The sequence below is a fragment of the Pelodiscus sinensis genome, chromosome 19, assembly GCF_052426305.1.
Source record: "Pelodiscus sinensis isolate ZL-2025 chromosome 19, ASM5242630v1, whole genome shotgun sequence".
NCBI lineage: Eukaryota > Metazoa > Chordata > Testudines > Trionychidae > Pelodiscus > Pelodiscus sinensis.
In genome coordinates this window covers 18,808,850-18,821,889 of record NC_143070.1, presented here as the reverse complement: position 1 = coordinate 18,821,889, position 13,040 = coordinate 18,808,850, and the positions used below count along the sequence as shown (strand labels likewise).

The 13,040-nt window shown below is 47.8% G+C and overlaps 1 protein-coding gene across 1 annotated transcript; it reads left to right on the top strand.

Moving 5' to 3' along the window:
- The first annotated feature begins 267 nt into the window (after nucleotides 1–267).
- Nucleotides 268–11,311, top strand: LOC142818216 (uncharacterized). The gene is made up of 5 exons (XM_075913638.2): nucleotides 268–736; nucleotides 1,495–1,589; nucleotides 3,628–4,637; nucleotides 6,689–6,787; nucleotides 7,082–11,311. The coding sequence occupies exons 3-5, from the start codon at nucleotides 4,379–4,381 to the stop codon at nucleotides 8,293–8,295; spliced, it is 1,572 nt and encodes a 523-aa protein (XP_075769753.2). The 5' UTR covers nucleotides 268–736; nucleotides 1,495–1,589; nucleotides 3,628–4,378; the 3' UTR covers nucleotides 8,296–11,311.
- The last annotated feature ends 1,729 nt before the right edge of the window (nucleotides 11,312–13,040 follow it).

The following is a 13,040-nucleotide window of genomic DNA, read 5'->3' as shown; positions in this document are numbered from 1 at the left end:
TAAACCACTTTCTCATCTTCGATTCCTTCTAGGTACCTTTGAACTTTCTCAGAGCCACTGGCAGCGCCATCGATTTCTGGGACTCTGTCCCACAGTCTGCACCCCAACTTCCTCCCACACTCACATTCCCTTCCAGCGCTCAGCCCCGCCCCCTTCTGCACCCAAACCCCTCCCAGCGCCTGCCCCCAGCCGCCTCCTGCCCCCAAACCTCTCCCAGCGCCTGCCCCCAGCCTCCTCCTGCCCCCAAACCCCTCCCAGCGCCTGCCCCCAGCCGCCTCCTGCCCCCCCCCCCCATCTCTGCCCCTCTGGGGGGCTCAGGGCTGGTGCAGAACATGAGGGAGTCTCGGCCTGGGGCTCCGCCCATCCAGGCCTGCAAGCCCCGCCCCTGGCCCCGCCGCCAGCTGTGTGACCCGACCCCCTTTGTCCAGGGCGCGCTCCGCACCGGCAGCCAGCCGGGCTGGGGCGTGGCCAGGCAGCTCCCGGTCTGAGCTAAGCCCTGGCGCTGGCCGACAACCGGAGTCATTGACCCGCTGCGCACGCGCAGTCTGACCCTCCCCCCATTCCGTACCGACCAGGCCGAGTTTTCAGTGCGTCTCCCTTCTCACCAGCCAGTCATTCCCCGCCCCCGCTCTGAGGCGGGAATTCTGACGGGGCCGTTGCTGCAGTTACTCGCCGCGCGCTTGCTTCCGCTTCCGGGCCGCGCCGAGAGCGGGGCAGGAGGACTCGTGGAGCTGAGGTGAGGGGGCGCCTGCCTCTCGGGGGGCAGCTGGGTGGGGGCGGGGCGGGGCGGAGAGGCGGGTCTGCTGGGGGCGGTTCGGGGCAGATCAGTCGCTGGGGGGAGGGGGTCTGTCGGGGGTTGGGTTCATCCAGTTGCGCACCGCCCCCCCCCCGTACAAGTCGCTAGCGCGTGGGGGGGGGGGGTCCCCCCGCAGGTTAGGGCAGGAGGAACTAAAACGCGGGGCCGGTAGCGGGGGGCGGGGCCGGGGCCAGACTCGGACTCGCTCGTTTCCCGGGGAACCGGACACGCGGAGACTCGCTGCGGCGGGAATTGTCCGGGGCCGTCGCGGAGCCTGCTGGTGCCTCCGCCCCGCGCCTCTGCCCGGCTCCCGCCCGCGGAGCGTGACCCCGCGCACACGGGCCGGGATCTGCCGCCTCCTCCTTATGGGGCAGGATACCCCCCCCCCCCCCCACACACACCCACTCCCGCGATCCCGTCCAGCTCTGCGAGTTTGAGGGATTCGTACAACCGGTATTTCGTCTGCAGCGTTCTTGGCAAATTCTAACGGATAAACGTTCAGTGGGGTGCGCAAGGGCGGAAAGGGGACCAGAGGGGCCGGGGGGGGGGGGTGATGTTGCTTGTCCACAGCGCAGAGAAAGTCAGAATTTGGAACAGAAGGAAGAATTCTTGACTCTCGGGTTTATACTCCCCTTACTGGAGCACACCCCCATCTAGGTGCTGGAATATTTTCTTACTAAATTTTCGGCATTTGGTAGCATCTTGGCTGCTTGAGAGACCTTTTCAACAGATTTTTGGACCTCGCTGTTATACCAAGAAAAAGCGGTTGTGTTTCTGTTGCATCTATTCTCCTGTAAGTATTTACAAAAAGAAACACACACACAACACATTTCACTCATTGTTTTGTTTTTAATGTATTTGTGAGCTTTACATGCTCCAATGAGAAGCCCAAAGATTTTTTTCTGGGGGAGGGGTGGTAAGGTGGAGAAATCTTGGAAGGAGTCTCCAAAATGCATGAAAATCTGAGTTATCTTGTGTTGATTGTGTAATGGCAGTAAAATAAAACAAAAATGCACTTATTTTTAAAGAAGTTGCTATGTAGACTCTTCTCTTACATGTCCTCATTTCCACACTTGTCATACAAGTCTTGTGGAAGAGGGGGTGACAAAGTCAGACTGAAAATAGAGCAGCGTCTTCAGCAAGAGTTTAACTAGAGCTGTGGCTAGAGTGGGTCCTGTGGTGTCTGCTGGAGTTGGAGCTCTGGCACATGGGCAGCACCTGTAACGTGGCCCCATCCCATTAGCTTCGGGGCAGCCAGCACAGGTGAGAGAGCAGGGATGGGACATGTCTGTGCAGTGGCAAAATGGACCATAGGAGCGGATCAAACAGCTGGCTGCAGGGCCAGGAGAGGGGCCAAGGGGCAAAATGAGGGCAGGCAGAGAGGGTTTAGAACAGGATCCAGGCCCTTCCAGCCAGTGGCAGAGGGAAAATCCCAGGATAGCAAGGACAAATGGGATGGAAGTGAAGGGGGCGAGGACAGGTGCCCTCTACAGTGCTTGCAAAAATGAAGTGTGGGGACAGATGTGGTGTGTTTCCCATTTCCAGGATGGGGTTTCTCAGGGCCACTTCCCACAGCTGAGATCTCAACATCTTTCAGGGACTGGACAAGATAGCTCTTCCCTACCTGATAAGATGTATTTTCCTACTAAATGGGACTCATTACAGTGAAATATTTTAGATACAGCCCCTTCCACGCACTATAATGGTCAGGCCTGGCCTTGGGTTCTAAAAGAGTCCTTGATTGTTTTCTGTGTGGGCTTAAAGCAGAGGTGGGGAACCATTTTTGTGTTGGGGACTGCTGATCCGCAGAAAAATCTGTCGGAGCTGCACACAAATGAGAAGCAAAAAACCAAGCAAACAAACCCTCTGTGACGTAGCCCCCAGTTGAGAAGCAGAAAGATAACTCCCCATATCCTCTGCACACAGCAGATCTTTGGGGGGTACAGACTAGTAGATTTTGTGTGTTCCAGCCCCAGGAGGAGATGGGGTAGGGTGAGCTGGGCTGGGCTAAAGCACTATTGCGGTCTTCCCAGTACTAGGAGAGAGCCATGAAGCTTGGGGGCCAGATCCAGCCTCCACGCCTGAGGTTCCCCATCTCTGGCTTAAAGCTTCAAAGGAGTTTGCAAATGTATTCCACTTGGGGGTTGTAGGAGAATAGCTACTTATAAATCCATTATTGAATGTCCAGGGAGGTTAAAATATTCCCTAATGGGTTTGTGCATGTTACTCCGGGACATTCAGTAATGGATTTTAAAGTAGCCGTCCTTCTACAAAAGAATTTTATCACTGGATTACAGAGGGAAACAGCTGAATTGGAGTTTGTTTACAAGTTCAATAATATAACCAGGGCTCGCCGAACCGCAGCGAGCCCCGCTTGCTAGCCGTGCTGTCCAGTGATCTGCACATGCGCAGATCGCCCAAACCTAGCTCTTCCAGCTTGCAATCTACTCGCCGAGTCCGGACTATAACCCTGTCTCTGATATGGCATTAAAGATTGTTAATAATATCAGAGCTCTGATAATGATTGTGGCCTAACCATACTATTTTGCTAGTGTGGGCATTTGCATCTGAATGTCTGCAGTCCCTCCCCTGTATATGTAGCTATTATGGAAGAAGAGTTAAAACATTTCACACTAAAGGAATTAACAGTTTTTTTACCCCCATTTTCAATGATTCCATTACCTTATGAAAGGCTTGTCTCCATGACATGATGCTAAAGTTGTGAAATTAAAGCTCAGAAGCTACAGCATCTTAAATCTGAGAGATTTCAATGTACACACTCAGTTCAGTTTAAATATACTGTTTTGTTTTTGTTTTCATTTTTTTAATAGCTGAAAGGCTGAAAGTTGACTGGCTTCCACTGTACAAGTCTTTCCATTGAGAGAAACTGCTAGATTCCTGAGGGCTCTTCAGTCTAGTGGATATGACTCAGTGAGAACCAATAGCTGAAGCTGAAGCCAAATTCAAGCAAGAAAGGAGGCTCAACTGTTTGACAAGGAAGCCTTTGAATGCAATGACTGAAGAACTAGTGGATTCTCCATGTCTTGATATTTTCAAATGAAAACTTGATGACTTTCTAGAAAAAAATGCTTTGGGGAAATAAAGGTTTGTCCTGGGATAACGGGATTAAATACAACAACTTGTGACAGATGAGAGAATAATATGTCATCTAATTCTGTGACTATAAATCTTAGAATCTTATCCTGTAAACATTAGAAAGGTGTGTTTTAAGATATCTGAATGGTTCTCTTGACTTCAGTTAATCTCTGCTCTGAAGTGGATTTATGTGTTTATCCTGATAAGGGCCTAGGTCTGTGCTACAGATGTACTGAGGAAGACCAGGGCTTGAAATACAGGAGCCTAAATTTAGACACATCCATATTCGGACAGGTGAACGTGTGTCCTGTTTATCAGAAACACTGTGCACTCAGAACAGAGTCCCATTGTTGCAGGCGCAGTAATGTTGTTACTCAAGTCAGGTATTGAGAGAAATGAATACGGATTTGGGATCTAACTTGTATGTACTGTTCATGGAATATCTAGATTCAAGCCTTTGCCCAAAGGAAAAGAATCTATGGAGATATGGAAAGGATTAAAGCTCCTTCTGAAATGTCTCCAATTCCCCCTCTTATCCTGACAGGCTGCAGAACACCAATGTCTTATTCCAGCTCGGCCCATGGCCTACAAAGCCAGAGAAAGGAAATGGCTGTGGTGGAGCCGGTGACATTTGCAGAAGTGGCTGTGTATTTCTCTGTGGAGGAGTGGGTTCTACTGGACCCGGGCCAGAGAGCCCTCTACTGGGATGTGATGCAGGAGAATTATGAGGCTGTGAGCTGGCTGGGTAAGGATTCCTGTCCCCTCAGATATCTGAATCTGGTTGGGCTCTAGAGGAGCTGGGTTGGGTTTGGTTCAGCATCCCTGTTTGCTCCCTCAGCCCAATCAGTCTCAGTAATCCCTGCTCTTGTGTGAGAGACTGTCCCCTCCATGCCCACTCCCAGGGGAAGTAGGTCCGGGGACATAATGGTTCTGCTCTTCCCACAGCCAAGATCTCAATGTGCTTCCCCACCATGTTGTGCCTTGGCCAGAGGTGTCAGTGGAAGAGCCCAGACAGTATCAGAGGCACCAGAGTTAGTACCTGCATAGTAGCCTTTATGCCAGGGTGCTGAACTGCTAGAACAAGGGTATGGTTTCGAGAGTCCTTTCCTGCCTGTGGCTGATGCTGATTTCTGCTAGTGAGAGGGGCTGGATGCTAGACTGAGGGAGAGGAATGAGGCAGTTCATGCTCTTGAGTATTCTGTGGGGGGTGGCTGCACAGTACATAAATGTGAGGAGAGCTCTTCTTGCATTCCAAGTGTAGTGCTTGAAATGCCCGTGTTCAATACCCTGCCCTGACACAGTCTTCCAGTGAGACCTTGGGCAAGTCACTTATGTTAATCCAAACATTTGGACCCAAGGTTCTCTAGTAGTTGCTTGTCTATAAATTGATTATCAGTGTAGCTGGTGCACATGATGAGTAAAAGGTGATGGTTCATCCTATAGGGATTGCCCAGATCATTCCAGAGGGTTGTCTCTGACTAAACAACATAAATACAACAAAGTGAATTATGAGACACAGGATACATGTAACTGCAATAGATGATAAACAGAGATCTTTCATCTGCTTTATATTTGAGAGACTTTGTCTGTGTGCCTGTCTGTCTGTCCAAGAACTTTTAAACTAGGTAAGAGCTAGGAACACCTAAGTTGATATGCAGCTTCCTTTTAACTACCTTAAAGCAAGGTCAGGCTTTAGTTGTGCCAGGGAAATGGGATGTGCCTGGACCGTGATTGTATCTCAGCAAACAATACAGAAAAAGAGACAGTCATGAAGCGGGTGAAGGGAGCTGGCATGAGTCAGGAGCATAGGTTGGGTGTGCTACCAGGAATTCCTCTAGCTCAGGGATGGGCAGAGCTTGACAATCTATGTAATTTACTTGCCCGTGGTGAGTAGATTACAACCCGGAAGAGCCGGGTTTGGGTGATCTGTGCATGTTCAGATCACCGGACAGCGCGGCTGGCGAGCAGGCCTCGGTGAGCCCTGGGGAGGGAACCTAAAACCAGGGGCCTAGATGCTCCTAGCATTGAGGTACCTGCACTGGCACTCCCAGATGTGCCCCTTCCCATTTCCTGCTGGAGCACACGAAATCTAATAGCTTGGTCACTCCAGGCTCTGGTGTGTTTGGTGTGTAGGGGCTACATCCATGAGGATTTGGTTGATTGGTTTTTGTTTTTTTGCATCTCATTGTGTGGCCCTGACTGATTTTTCTGAGTCATTGCTCCCCAGCCTAAAAAGGTTCCCCACCCCACCCTAGCTGCTCAGACAACTTCCTTTTCCTGCAGATTCAAGTAGAGCATCTGAGCCCAAGAACAGGGGGAGTTGAGCCTGCCAGCCAGGAGCTTTGTGGACACAGCTGTCGGGGAGCTAGAGCTTTCCTGGGTCCTTTCTCTCCCAAGTCCTAATGACCTGCTAAGTGGCAGTTGCAATCTGAGCCCTGCCTGTGGGCCTCGGTGTCAAACCTGGAAGCCCTTACTAGAGCTTAGCTTCTGAGCACTGTGTTCTGTCTTGCCCTGGGATGAGGGGATGGAACAGATCATGAGGGAGACTTAGTTCCCTAGAGAGTGCAGCAGAACACTCAGCTACCCCAGAGAATAAAATGGGCCATTCCAGAGTCAGGGGGGATGCACCTTTACTGCAGATGAGTGTGTCCTGGGATCTTGTACCAGCCACAGCCCAGTCTGTGAAAGGTGGGGAAGGATCCTCTTTGGATGGGTGACTCCTCCTGGGTCTGGAAACAGTAATGGCATGGACCTTAATGAACAAGATCAGCATTTGGTTAATTGCTTCTCGAACAGGATTTCAAGTCTCCAAAGTTCATATCTCCTGGGAGGAGCTGCAGATCCCAGATCTCCAGGGCTCTAAGGAAGGAGAGATCATCCATGATACACACTCAGGTGAACAATCAACACAACAAGCTCAAAACCAATTTCTGTGTCTTCATAGCAAATGTTACTGGTGCATTTTCATCAAGTCTGACTGACACTTCATCCTGTGTTCAACTCCAGTCAGAGGGTGGGAGGAAAAGTTGCTCTGGGGAATGGTTGTGAGGAAGGAGGATGAACTCAGCTTATCCTACTTTTCCAGCCATTAGCTGAGTGTGTTTTCCTCTTTTTCTATTCCCCTTTCAGAGTATTCCTTTCAGCTCAGCACAGAGACTAACTCTTTTGTGGACTCTCTCTCTGTCCCAGCAGGCGATGGGATGACGAGCGAGAATGAGAAAAGTCTTCACCAAGAAGGACTGAAGCAAGTGGCTCCACGTGACATGTTTTTGGGAAGATGTGAATGGCATGTTCCCCAGAGTCCTGAGCAGAGAGAGACCTGTGCAAGTCAGAGTAACCCAGAAAGGCATCAAGGAAACCATTCAGTGGAGGGACAGGTTAAATCCAGTCACAGGAGCAGAGGAGTGAAAAGAAATAAAGAAACTGTTCAACAGAAAATCCCCCATCAAGAGGCAATCTACACTTGCAGGAAAATATTCCAACGGCGAAAGAGCCTAAATGCACCCCAAAGAACCCACAGAAGGGATAAATCCTTCAGCTGCTCTGAGTGTGGGAAAAACTTCAGTCATAGGTCAGATCTTGTTAAACATAGGAGAACCCACACAGGGGAGAAACCCTTTCACTGCTCAGACTGTGGGAAAAGCTTTCGTGTGAGCTCACACCTTGTTGTACATAGGAGAACCCATACAGGGGAGAAACCATTTGGTTGCCCTCACTGTGGGAAAAGCTTCAGTCAGAGCATAGACCTTGTTAGACATAGGAGAATCCACACAGGGGAGAAACCTTTCTACTGCTCTGACTGTGGGAAAAGCTTCAGTCATCGCTCAAGTCTTATTATTCATCAGAGAATCCACACAGGAGAAAAACCCTTTTACTGCTGTGATTGTGGGAAAAGCTTTAATCAGAACATGCAACTTACTCAACACAAGAGAATCCACACAGGAGAGAAACCCTTCAGTTGCTGTGACTGTGGGAAAAGCTTCAGTCAGAGCTCAGACCTTGTTAGACACAGGAGAATCCATACAGGAGAGAAACCTTTTAACTGCTCTGACTGTGGGAAAATGTTCAATAGGCGATCAAATCTTATTACACATCAGCAAACTCACACAGGAGAGAAACCCTTCAACTGTTCTGAGTGTGGGAAAAACTTCAGTCGTAGCCCAGATCTTGTTAGACATAGGAGAATCCACACAGGAGAGAGACCCTTCAGCTGCTCTGACTGTGGGAAAAGCTTCAGTCAGAGCTCAGACCTTGTTACACATAGGAGAATCCATACAGGAGAGAAACCTTTTAACTGCTCTGACTGTGGGAAAATGTTCAGTCAGCGATCAAGTCTCATTACACATCAGAAAACCCATGGAGGAGAGAAACCCATGAGTGAGTATGGGAAAAGCTTCAAGTGACATTCAAGTCTTATTATACATTATAGAACCCACATAGTAGAGAAACGGTTGAACTGTTCTGTAGAGAAAGCTTCAGTCTGTGCTCAAGCCTTAAACATCAGAGAATACATGTAAGAGAAACACCATATAACTACTCTGACGGTCAGTGCAGTCCTTGTTAGATATAGGAAAATCGCCTTCAGAAAAAACCTTCAACTGCTCTGACTTGCAAAAGCTTCAGTTAGAACATAAACCTCATTGAATACTGAAGATTCAACAGAGGCAACAAACCTTATAACCTAAGTCCCCTTTAAGTTGCATGGCCCTGTGACTGTGCAGCAATCTATTAAGTGCCATGCAAGTGTTTAGGGCTGTGATGGGTAGAGATGCCTCTACCCACTGGTCTCAGTCCTGGCCCAGATCTATTGTGTGTGTGGGGGGAGGGCAGTTGGCTATCCCAAGGCTCTGGTCCCAGAGCTGCTATGGCAAAGAGAGGTGCTTCTCTCCCTTTTTTAGAACAGCACCTGAACTTGGGGAGAGCTGGTGGGAGTCTTCTCTCCCCATTATAGCCCTTCAGTAGACTGCACCTCAAACCCCTCATCCTTGGAGCACTACAAAATCCACCCTCCCAGCTGGAGCCCTCACACCCCTGCTCTCCCATTCTTTCTCAGTCCTGCACCCCCTTTCCAGAATCCAACCACATGAATGTTTGGTCTGTGCACCAATATGATGTGTAATTCTTTCCCTTCATTCTGGTGTCCATAACAAATTCATTCTGCACATGTGTGGGGAAAAAATTAGATGGAACACTGTTTATAACTGCCCTGAGTGTGAGAGAAGTGGCGGTGAACACTCACACTCTTGCACATCAGACATTTCACACAAGACAACCTCTATAACTGCTCTTACTGTAAGCAGAGATTCAATTAGAGGTCATACCTCCTTGAACATCTGGCAGGAGAGAAGTGTGATGTGTAAACAGAAAAGCTTGAGTAGTATTCATATGTTCTATCACATTAGAGAAACCAAAGATGATAGAGACTATTGTAATATAACGTGGCTTCTGGGGGTACTGGTGAGAGTGTCAAATCAGAGACCCTCTTAGAGATGGGTCTGCTTCTAGCCCAAGACTGGGGCCCTCCAGTATAAGGCACCAAACCAGACAGCAACTCTGTGTGCCACACTGACCACTAAGAAGATGCACAAGAGATTCCCTTAGAAATGCCAGGTTTTCCTGTGCCATAAGCAGCACCATATCTTACGCAGAGCAGAGGTTATGAAAACTAATCTCTCCAAATCCAGACGTGTTCTTCGGACCCCAAAGGAGCAGGCCTGTTCCTGTGTCAATTTAGTTCTTACCCAAAATGGCAAACTGCCAGTCCTTTTAGACACTAAAATCTAAAGGTTCATTAATGAAAGAAAGGAAGGGTTTAGGTTTAGAATAAAATTGTTAAAGGAAGCAAATTACATACACCAATTACAATGTTTTTGATGCAGACTTGTAGCAGAGATGAAATAAACTGCTATCTTAAGTCTGTGGAACACATCCTGTATTAGGGTGGGTCATCAGTTTCTTTGAGGCTCAATTCATAACAAAGATGTTCCTGAAGTGGGTGGGTGGATACCTAAATCTTACTCTGCCTAAGGCGCTGCTTCCAACTCCAGGGCTGTGTCTACACTAGCCACTTATTCCGGAAAATCTGCCGCTTTTCCGGAATAACTTGCCAGCTGTCTACACTGGCCCCTTGAATTTCCGGAAAAGTACTGACGATCTAATGTAAAATCATCACTGTTTCTCTGGAAAAACTATGCTGTTCCCATTTGGGCAAAAGTCCTTTTCTGGAAAACTGTTCCGGAAAAGGGCCAGTGTAGACAGCACAGTAGTCTTTTCCGCAAAAAAGTCCCGATTGTGAAAATGACGATCGGGGCTTTTTTGCTGAAAAGCGCGTCTAGATTGGCCACGGACGCTTTTCCGGAAAAGCATCCTGCCTATAGACGCGCTTTTTCCGAAAATGCTTATAACAGAAAAGTTTTCTGTTGTAAGCATTTCTGGAAAATCATGCCAGTGTAGACGTAGCCCAGCTGTTACTCCAAAGACCCACCTCACCTCTTCCCGCCCCCATACTCCTCTCCTCCACCACACACCTCTAAGTTGGGAAACATGCAGTTGAGTCCTGAAACATTCAAAACCAGTGCCATTGAAATATGGTAATGTAGGCTTTTGTGGGATTGATGATCCAATTGATCACCTAGAAAAAGAGAAGGGACTAAAAGGATTTAAAGAAAACTTAGTCTGATACCTTTGTCCAGCAGGGACCCTCTTACCAATAGTTGGGATTATGCGATTCTAATGTATACCTAATTTTGCTGGGTGCAAACTAATTAAGGTGGTGGGACAGAAATGATTAGATAATTGTACATCAGTATCTTAGGGTTTGCTAATTAAATGGCAATAGAATGATTAGTTAAGATATAGCTGAGAATAGCACTACAGGCAACCACTGTACTTATGACCTAATTGCTTCCTGGAGAACCATAAGTTAAGCCATTGTAAGTTGGACCCTTAATTCCCATAGGCACAGTGTTATAAAAAGTGGTTCTGTTCCTGGAAATCCATTTTATACCCTAAAAATACCAAAATTGACTACGGAAATGGAGGAAAACTAAACTAAATAGTTCAAATAATACATAAACATAACTAAAAAATGAAGACTGATATGGTGGAGACGCCTGCAGTTTAAGCAGCAGCTGCAAACTGACAAGTCTGACTGACTACGTTTCCTGTTTTGGGATGATGCGGGTAGTCTGCATTATACACTGTCATAAATGCGAACTGCAGATGTAAATCGGTGGTTTTTAGGAGCTATCTTGCATTTAAAAAATGGTTATAAATGCGGAGGGTTGTACATCAGGTGGTTGTAAGTCAGAGGACGCCTGTACATACATTGGGGCAAACAGGAAGTGGAGGGGGGAAAAACTGGATTTATGCTTGCTGGAAGTTAACCTCAATAAACATCAAAGTGTTTACATCTCTGGACTTCAGGTGTTGCTGTTTTCCACTCATATGAGAAGGACCAGGGAAGTGGGGGAGCGAAGGGAAAAGCCCTCTGACAGATTCCTTGGGACTCAATCCCTATCTTGTTATCTCTTAATAAAGGAGCAAAGGTGCCCCTATTGCAGGTGTTCTCTCCTCACTGGATGCTTCCCTGAGCCACTGGATTTCTCAAGAACAATCATATGAAACCAACCTCACATCCAACAGGGTAAGAAGTCCTGTGGACAGAGGAGAAGTGGTAGACGTGGTATATCTAGATTTAAGGTGTTATACCTCAGTGTTCTGTACCTCAGTACCTTCGGTGGTCTGAACTGTCAGTGTCAGCATCAGCGTCGTATGGTCAGGGTCGTCCCGGTGTGCTCCTGACAGGATCTGTACTCCGTCGGGGATGTTAAACAGGAAGGCTGTGTCTAGACTGCATCCCTTTTCCATAAAAGGGATGCAAATTAGACATCGCAATTGCAAATGAAGCAGGGATTTAACCCCCCCCCCCCCCACTTCATTAGCAAAAAAATGGCTGCTGCTTTTTTCCAGCTCGGAGCTTTGCCGGAAAAAAGCGCCAGTCTAGATGCGGATCTTTTGGAAAATAAAGCCTTTTCCAAAAGATCCCTTATCCCTCACCTTCTACTAGCCTCTGTTTTCCATTATTGATCGAGAAGAACGGCAGCCCAGGACAGCATATGGAGACCCCCCTGCTCTGCCTTTCTCAGGGGCTGCAGGGACATGCCAGCCACCTCCAGGAGCACAATTACCACAGGGATAATTGCTCTAGCCATGACAGGTTCAGAAGTTTAGAACTCACTCCTCAAAGAATTCAATTTAAGCATATGAAAGAAATAAAAATTATGAAGTGCACAGACCAGTCAAAACCAAAAATAATCCACTTTACAAGCAGTAAAAGTAGAAACAGCTCCTCCCCATATGTATGTGTTGGGTCAGGAGATGAGAGGGAAGGACAGTGTGCTATAGCTAGACCACACTTTTTTCAAAAGATTTTTTTGAAAGATTTTTTTGAAAAAGCTTCTTTCGAAAAACATCTAGCTTGCATTATGTGGACAGAAAAAAAAAGGCACCCGGGACCACTTCTGGCAGGGCATGGGGGAAGCATTTACTTCCTGGTGCTGCTGCATGCCCTTTGCAGAGACGTGTGCTTAAAGGGACCTCCCTTCCCCACGGACAGCTGTTTCTCTACTGCTGCTTCTAGAGCAGTGGTCTCCAACCTTTTTACACTCAAGATCACTTTTTAAATCTCAGAACAGGCGAAGATCTACCATCCCGCCCCTTCCTTGAAGCCCTGCCCATTCCTTGAAGCCCTGCCCTCACTATTCTCCTGTTCATCACTTGCTATCCCCAGCCCTTATTTACACACTGATAAACAGTTTATTTTTAAATTATGCGATATATAAAATTAAAATAATGTGTTTATAGTTATGAAATAAATGGTCTGTTTTTTTATTCATGCTATTTAAATCTAAAATGAAGCATTTATAATTATACATTTTGTGGGGACAGTTCTGCGACTGGAGGCAGGAGAGAGGGAACAGGGTGCCAGTGGGGACAGAGTTCAGGGAGTGGGGACGGGAGTGGGGACAGAGTTCTGTAGCTGGGGACAGGGAAGTGGGGACAGAGTTTGTGGAATGGGGACAGAGTTCTGTAGCTGGGGACAGGGGAGTGGAGTCTGGGAAGCGGGGAGTGCGGACAGGAGACGGGG